At 48.7% G+C, this 8,642-nt stretch overlaps 2 protein-coding genes across 2 annotated transcripts in view; both read right to left on the minus strand.

The window, feature by feature from the left end:
• Positions 1-1,076: 1,076 nt before the first annotated feature.
• On the minus strand, positions 1,077-2,250 carry LOC119317443 (putative RING-H2 finger protein ATL50). Its single transcript, XM_037591903.1, has one exon. It carries the CDS (start codon positions 1,953-1,955, stop codon positions 1,494-1,496), a length of 462 nt encoding a protein of 153 aa, XP_037447800.1. The 5' UTR covers positions 1,956-2,250; the 3' UTR covers positions 1,077-1,493.
• Positions 2,251-3,856: 1,606 nt separating this feature from the next.
• The window catches only part of LOC119317444 (protein TRANSPARENT TESTA GLABRA 1-like), a 5,608-nt gene continuing 822 nt past the window's right edge, over positions 3,857-8,642 (minus strand). The window contains exons 2-3 of the mRNA XM_037591904.1: positions 7,949-8,642; positions 3,857-4,317 (exon numbers count right to left, since the gene is read on the minus strand). The exon at positions 7,949-8,642 is cut by the window's right edge and continues 19 nt beyond it. Of these exons, the coding sequence (XP_037447801.1) occupies positions 7,953-8,642 (690 nt within the window). The 3' untranslated portion in view covers positions 3,857-4,317; positions 7,949-7,952. The remainder of the gene's footprint in view (positions 4,318-7,948) is intronic.

Here is an 8,642-nt window from a genome sequence, read left to right on the forward strand (position 1 = left end):
TCTGCTGAGTTTACGTTAGCCTGTCATACTTTTTTTGTTAGTTTGATTCTTTGTGGAGTTGAAATCTTTCATCGACACCATGATGAAGATATCGTGATCCGACGGCCTGCACTTCTAGGGGATCATCCCCGGCCCGAAGATATCGTGATCCGACGGCCTGGCCCGAAGACTTCCCATCTTTTTGGATGGCCGACTCAAGGCACTTTCAAAAATCATTATTGGCAATGTTCGTGCGGGTGAAAGAGTGACAACATTGTTGCTTCCGTCCAATTGCAACATCTTTACCGAAATCTTTGGAGTATTTCTTCTAGCAGAGATTGATACTGCGAAGAAGGTGTTCCCAAGAAATTTCATTATAATTTGTAGTCATAAGAGTTACTTTGTACTTTCTTTGAGCTTAGATCCAAATCAGTGCATTGATAATTGTTATGAGTATAAATAAAACTACATGTGTTTCTCAAAAGAAAAAAAAATTATCAAACCCCTTAAATCCCCTCGATCAATGAATGAAAAGTTAGCGGATTCATTACTTCACACACGGCGAAACCCAAAATCTAAAGGTTCCTTCCCGCGTCACAAGGTTTTACTTGCACGTGTATTCTCACTCAACTTAAATGCATGCTATTTTTTGTCCCGTTGCAACGCACAGGCATATGTGCTAGTAACTCCTAAACAAAGTTTGGTGAGATTATACTAAAGGAAGTGATCTTCATCCGTTGGTCTTCCCATGTAAACCAGCAGTCCATGGGATTGAATTATTTGGAGGTTACGCGCTATATATAGGGTCCTGTTCCTGTTGTGTGGTGGCCATTATTGGATACTGGAGCAGAGAAACAGATGAAATGGACAACCCGTTCATAGTTCTATGTTCGGTCTTAATACCGTGGAGCCATACGTGACTGTCTTGGGGTTTACAGGGCTAAAAAACAATCAATCAAGGTGACTTCTGTCTTTTCCGAACTGTGTAGTCTTAACTAAGGTGCGGAATGTGCACATGTTCGTGTCCAGAATCTCCCGCGCGCATTATTGGCCTCTGCAAATTGAAGTACGACACGGAACCAAAAAAACAAAACTCAGGCAGCAAACAATCATCAATTTGATATGAAGAATCAAGTATGAGTTATACTACAACTGTACGTCGTAGTCCCACGAGTGGGATTGGACAAGTCGAACAGCGACATGCGTTCTCGAGCTGTTGACATTTCAGATCCACTAGCCAAACACGACCACGCATATATTTGACCGACTAATCCTTCTCTACGGAAAAAAAAACTATGCTTGTGCACCTATTGGTGACCTCGTGATTGGATGGCTATACAAAGTTGCGCCCTAAACTAAATTACTAAATAAAATCCCGATTTTGAGACGATGTAAACCCACAATAAATATACGTGCAGCCGGTCGAGATCGCGAATCTCTGTGTCGGCCGCCACCGCGCTGGGACAAGGAAAGACGTGGCCTTGGAGCTAACGAACGAGTGGCGCGGTTGGTCGTCACCAAACGCGCGTGAGGAGGCTGGCGAGCGGGCCGTCCCTCCGCGGGCGGGGCAGTAGGTGGGAGCGGCACAGCGGGCAGGTGGTCCGGCCGAGGTCGATCCACCCGTCGATGCAGCCGCGGTGGAAGGCGTGCGCGCAGTTGCCCAGCCGCCGCACCTCGTCCGCCGCCCGCAGCCGCTCCAGGCACACGATGCACGTCGCCGCCGCCGCGGCGTCCCCGTCGTGGCACCCCTGCTGCTGTTGCGCCGGACGCGCCAGCAAGGAGAACTCGACGGCCGGGAGGCGCTCCTTGACCTCCTCGGGCAGCGGGGCGTCGTGGACGGAGCGGCGCGGGGAGCGGCAGAGGCCGACGAGGGAGAGCAGCAGGAGGAGGGCGTCCCGGACGGCGGCGACGAGCTTGCAGAAGGCGATGACCGGCTTGGGGATGGCGACGCAGTAGCACACCAGGGGGAACCCCATGGCCGGAGACGGCGCGGCGGGAGCTCGGACGTCGCAGGCTGCGCCGGCCAGGCCCGTCGATCGTTTGCGGGGGAGGAGCAGCAGAGGATATGTATATATACCTACTTGATCAAGCCAAAGTCAGGAGGAAAGCGCGCGCGCTCGCAGGTTATATAGAGCGAGCGGCGGGGAGAGAAGGGAGAAAGGAAGCAGAGTCGGTCAGTTTCACGTGGTTTTGGTGGAGGATAACGCGGGCCGGGAAGGGTTGGGGAGGGGTGGACGGAGGGGACACGGGACGACCTCGCCGTACGTCTCCCGGCATGGGAAATGGCCGGCGTGCGTGCGTGCGTGCGTGCGCGGAAGCTGCCCAGCCCGGGTCGTTAAAACGCGGGGGACGAGTGACGCGATGGTAAGTACGAACGCCCGCGTGGTGGCGGGGACGTGCGGTCCATCCTTGGGTCGTGCACTGGCATGGACTCGGCACGCATGGGACAACACGAGCGATTTAGGCGAGGGGGAGAAAAAGCCTGCGACGTTGACGCGGGCTTCGCCCATATGTAATCTTTTTAGACCGGAGGCTGATTGGTGCCGCCTGTAACGGGATTTTCCCACGGTAATGTATCTGTATGTTTGTATTTGTTTTTTACCATTTTGTTTCTGTTACAAACCGTGATGAAGGGCAGGGCCCGTAGGAGGGGCAAGTCGCGCCAGAACACGCGGATCACTTGGTCAGCCCGGTTTTACACTAGGAGGTTCTCTGCAGATGGTGATCTGCCTAAGGGGGTGTTTGGTTCAAAAGTCCTAAAACTTTTTCTAGTCTCAGGAACTAATTAAAAAAGACTCTCCGATAGAGTCTTTTTCTAGTCCGTGTAGAAAAAGTTCCTCCTGTCTGGTTTCTGGGATTTTTTAGGGATTTTTTCTAGTCTCTGGGAATAAAAAGTACCTGAACCAAACATTCCCTAAGTAACCGCCGTCAGCTCAGTTCCGCACATTTCTCTCGTGGCATGTCTCCCTCCGCGAAAGTGCTAGTAACTTGTACTACTAGTCCCGTACACCAAAGGACGATGGCCCATGAACTTTTGCAAGTTGTGGTCTGGGTACAGTAGACCGTCATTTCAATTTCAGAGAAAGAACGGGGGCGTAGGACATCATAAGATATACATTGCCAACCTCGCCCATGTATTAACACAAGATATGCCATCACCGTGTCGGGGTCAGCATCGCGCTTGCTCGCATCATATACATTGCCAACCGTGATGATGATGGTACATATGATATGAACGGCAGTGTAATTGGTGCTAGAACGAAGCATCATGGGCTGGTCATGGAGGCTCTCGCGCCGACCGGCGCAGCACGCACACGGCGACACGATGCGAGTTGCCATTGATTGGGCCTGCGTGTACCAGAAGGGGCGGATTCGACAAGCCAGCCGTCGGCCGTCACGACGGGGCGCTTCCTCTGGTGGCACACGCCTGCGCACATGAATGAAGTGAATGAATCTGTCGGGTGCGCGGTCTCCGTCGCTGGGTGGTTGATCTCATCTCGCAGCGCGGGTTCGGCAGCCACGCGCGCTACGAGTTTGGGTGGTGATGGTGCCGAGGCTCCGTCCGTCTGGTTGCGGCGCTGGGCTGCCCGTGATAGCTATGGAAGTGGAGTTGGAGGAGATCGACAGCAACAGGATGTGCATTCAATGCGGACGACGAGCGGTGCCGAATGTCCCAGGAATGGATCGGCATGATTGGGCCGCAGCGGATTGCCAAGGCCAAGCGGGGCTGCCACAGGAAGCAACGTGTAGTACACGACGCAGCTGGCAACAATAATGCACACTGGCGGTCGAGGACTGACTACTCATCTCAACTCAACTGGAGAAGAACAGTAGGCCTTAATTCGCTGATCCCTTCGATCCCAGAAGCGAGCATTTGTAAGAGAACATTTGGACCTTACAGCATTAGCTGAGGCTCCAAAATATGATATGTGCAAATTCGGCTCGAAAATAAATACCACAATATACAACCCGAGTATGAACAGACGACCAAAGGAAACTGTGTCCACCTGAAAGAAAGAGAAAAACAAACAACTGGAAATACCAGGAAGCCCAGCGCAACGAGTGACCACTTGACTAGAGCCAACCTCCAACACCCATTACTAACACTAGCAGTTGCTAGACTATATTTCCATGTTCGCAGTGAGATCAATCTACTCCCACTAGGCTCAGATAGTGAGGCTGATGCTGACAACAAATCATTCCTTGGTAGCGAAATGTGTCACAGAAGAGAAAGCAGCATGACTTCTTCGATGTCAATGGCGTACCAAATATGTCAGATAGTTTGAATCAGCGTTCTTCAGAAATGTTCCCTTGAATCGAGCGTTCTTCAGAGATGTTCTGCATTGCAAGGAAAATTTCCGCATCAGGTATGTTGGATATCAATGTTAACACGGTATGCGAGAACAACATTATTCAGTACACAGAAAATGATTTGTCTGCTTCATGTTAACAAAATAAAACAGCTGCCAATAGTCATTTGGCTGTATTCTAGTAGTGACAATTGACAAAACTAGGGCACACTAGCAGTAAACTGTATCCACATAAAATGTTTGTCCAGATAGATAAACTTTAGTTTTGTCTCACGGCCCAGGCTCCGGAGAGCGTAGCCGTGCAGATCCTTGTGCGCCGTGTGCACAGGGGGGTTAGGGTTTGGGGTCGGAGGCACGCCTCCTCTTTCCTTCTTTATTGATTCTCTGGTGTCCACATACTAGGCCTAGGTCCCTTTATATAAAGGGACGGCTGATACAAACTCAACTTAACTTTCCAGCTAACACAATCTTTATCTATGGAAATAATTAAATAACTTGATATGCAAGCAAACTAAAGATAAAGCCTATCTCTAAGCAGATTTGGGACCCTCCCTGTTCCTACGCCTGAAGTGCTGGCCCCACAGGACATGTACCCGAAATGAGTTGTGAAGAGCTTAGTGCACAGTTCTGAAGAGATTACTGTGCAAAGGGCTAGGATTTAGTGATATTACGTTGTGAAGAGCTCAATGCACAAAAGGTTACATGATTGATCACTATACGAGCATAGAATGGCCATTCCTGGAACCAAGAATCTAAAAGCAAGTAAAATATGCAAGGACACCTTAAAAAGTATATCAAGAATCAGAGATAGAAATGGAAAGATAATCAAATAATGGAAGTATATACAACCATACTTAAACAGTGTATCTGTGCTCATGAATCATGATTGTGACTGATGTGTTGCCTAGAATAACCTTTGGGACATTTACTGATATGTTGGTACTTATATGTTGCCAAGAATAACCTCTAGAATATTTATTTGACAGATTTAACCTTTAGAGGTTAGGGTCTGCTCAACTTTCTCTATCTCCGCAATCCGCATCCAACTCCTCTTTCTTCCCAATCCATCATGTCCTCATCCAAGATCGAATCCCTCTCTGTAGTCCTCATCCAATGCTGGATTGATGCGCCGGTGGACACCCAAGGCCGTGGTGACCGAGCAGACACTGGCGCTGCTCCCGCTAACTGTGAAAGAGACCTCGAGGGGCGGAGGAAGACAGTTGCTTTGAGCGGCTAAGGGCGGCCGCCTCGGAGGTGAGGCAGCAACTAGGCGTACACGCCACATGAGATAACAATTCTCGGTGTCCAGATTTGACGAAGCTTGTGATGCGGTTCCAAGCTCCATCACCATGCACTTGTCCCCTCGGAAGCATGAGAAGGAGAGAGGTTGGTGGCAGAAGAGATGGATCTTTTATTCCTATAACCAATTTGTCATCGGAGCAACTAGTTGCTCCAGTTCCCAGTTATTCTAATTTGGCAACGCCTCCACAGGGGTGCGAACCAGTGCCAAATGCCAAATTTAGCATTTGGCATTGCTATTTGGCCAATGGTGGGGCTGCCCTTCAAGTTAAATCTGACTCAAGATTCTTAGAGTAAACTTTAATGAGAGGTTTTGTTGGTTATTAGCAAGAAGCCTGTGTATTTCTATGGACTAACAAAATCATACAACATGTTTATATGACTAATTACTTTCTTCTATTGGGGTGCTGCACGGTGTATCCAGATATTCATTATACATAGGAGAGTTTGTGCAAAACAGTTTCCAGTGGGTCCCCTGGGTGGTAAGCAGTCTCACCTCAATCTCAGCCGCTGGTAGCAACTTGGATGGTTACTTAGTATGATCTCAAGGCAAATGGTTCATCACCACCAACTGATATGTTTAGAGCAGAAATATAGGATTTATTCCCGTCTTTCAAGTTTAAAAATGTTGTATATACCCTTGGTTGCAGAATAGGCATAGTTAGGGCACAGAGAATGTGAAATTTCAAGCACATTTCACTAAATCATATGTTATATTACAGATGTCTAGTCATCGGTTTTTGTTATAAATATAGATAGATTAATAATCATGAACGGAATCTGAAGTTGCAGGTAAGAGTAAAAATAGAGGTTATAACTCTTTCTGGAGAATACGCATTGGAATCGTGCATATTTGCAGTACTCGGAAGGAAAAATGGATACCTAAATGTCATATCCTAAATTCCTAATTAGATCGATACAGGATCGACAGGCTTAGCATTTAGCATGTAGGTAAGGTTGCCCCACACCATTGAAAGGAACTGTTAAGCAGATGTATGGATCAAAACATGCAAACAACCTAGGATTCCTGAACCATTGGCAATTCAGCGCCTCAATGAAATGCCTTGCTCTCAACTTCATGGCTTCCAACCTGATTATGGTGAGCAGTGGCTGGACCTTGGAATATTTGTTGTTGAAGGGGCCATTTCTCTTCCTCCACAGAAACAGTGATACCTTACCTTCCCTTCTCTTCCAGTTTTTGGCAGAGTAAGATATAGATGAAGGGGCAGATGGCTGTGTTCTCCCAGTTTTGGCACGAGCAAGACACAGAGGAGGGGCGGGTGAATGTGGCACAGAAATGGGGAATAAAGGAAGGCTTCCCACAAAGGTCTTGTGTCCTGATTAATTTCGTGGTTCAGGTGGAGCTGAACCCCATAATCTTTCTTCGATTACAATCAAGAGAAAAATTGAATTGAATTGCCTAACAGTTTTTATTCAAAAGCAACCAAATTGAATGTTTTCTCTAAATTGGGGCTCCGGTTAACTAACAAAGAAGGCTTGCAACTATAATACAGAGACCAAGGGCAGTTTGTCATGTTTAGATGGTTAGTGTAACTTTCAGGTATCCATCACATACAGATAAAATCGTTCCCACTTTTGATGTTTTCACCACCATAAATTTCATAAGCACTCAAAACCAGTGGTTGGCATTTTACATGAAAACCAGAAACACCATGCCAAAAGTTTATCATAAGCTGAAATTGACGCGAAAAATTAGCAAATCCTATGCTTCATGGGACTGACTGTCCAATGGAGGAAACCAAACTGAAGTAATATGGAACAATAGTTTTATGATATGTTTCTCACTAATCAGGCTGTACATGTCCAACAACTCATAACCTATATGTGAAATCACCTTCATTAAATCTTAAATGTGTTGCTATTTTTCTGAGAAAACGCAAAGCTTGCGCCTCAATGCATTGATAGAAAGAAGAGAAATACAAATGTACAAGCCTAAGACTAGACTGAGCAACCGACCACTAAAGGAAAGACCACGAACAACACCCACAAAATAAACGTTACAACTGACGCAATCAACCGACCACTAGATGCCACCGAGACAAGCATTACAAATCATGAGCTGAGGCGCAATTGCTACGCACGACGCAGTCAGTGCCATACATCTCAGCGGGACGTTTATTACGAGCTTGTGCGCACACACTGCCGATTGGACGGTGCTGAACCGGTTCGTGCTGTAAGTTCAAGTACTGAATTTCGCGCGCTAGATTTAGGTAACATTAAATGTGTTACTACCATGAATCAACAGAAACTATTTCTTAGATGAACCTACTGCAACTGCAAGACATCAATCAAAATTATAGAACGGTGAAACCATACATTACAATTAGGACGGAACCAACCTTGTCAGACCCGGAGAAGCTGGACCTTGTTCTCAATGGAAATGCCCATCCAGTCCGGGTGTCCGGCCACCCACTGCAGCTGGTTTATCTCGGCACCCGCATCATAAACAAGAACTGGATCAATCCCTTCGGGAGGCACTGCTGCCGGTGCCTCAGGCAGCTCCCAGATGAGCGCCTGCCCGTCGTCCCCTGCGGAGCAGAGGTGTCTTGCAGCCTGCGGTGCCCACGCAACAGCGTTGACGCATCCCCCATGCCGATGTAGCTCGGCCACAGGCACCCCGGGTGCGCGTATGTCGAGCACAACGACGGCGTTGCTGTCCATGAGCAGGGCGGCCATGTATCGCAGGTCATAGCGGTTCCAGGCAAGCCTGAGGAGCGGCGTGTCCGGGCGGGGGCTCTCGTAGACGATGGTGGAGTGCTCCTTGTCCCGGAGATCAAAGACGCGGACGGAGCCATCGGCGGAGACGGAGGCGAAGACGCCGGCCTCCCCCCATGCGATGTCGTGCACGGCCTTGTCGTGCGCGATGAGCTGCGTCTCGACGACGCCGCGCTCGATGTCCCAGACGGTGCAGGTGGTGTCGATGGAGGCGGTGCCGATGCGGCGGGGCTCGATCTCGTTCCAGTCGAAGGAGGTGAGGGGCGCGCAGAATTCGGAGGCGGAGGCCTTGCGGTTGTCGAGGACGGAGCGGAGCTC

The sequence above is a fragment of the Triticum dicoccoides genome, chromosome 6A, assembly GCF_002162155.2.
Source record: "Triticum dicoccoides isolate Atlit2015 ecotype Zavitan chromosome 6A, WEW_v2.0, whole genome shotgun sequence".
Taxonomy (NCBI): domain Eukaryota; kingdom Viridiplantae; phylum Streptophyta; class Magnoliopsida; order Poales; family Poaceae; genus Triticum; species Triticum dicoccoides.

What these genes read in the sequence shown, in the direction of transcription:
- LOC119317443 (XM_037591903.1), bottom strand. Translation starts at nt 1,955, where the DNA reads ATGGGGTTCCCCCTGGTGTGCTACTGCGTCGCCATCCCCAAGCCGGTC.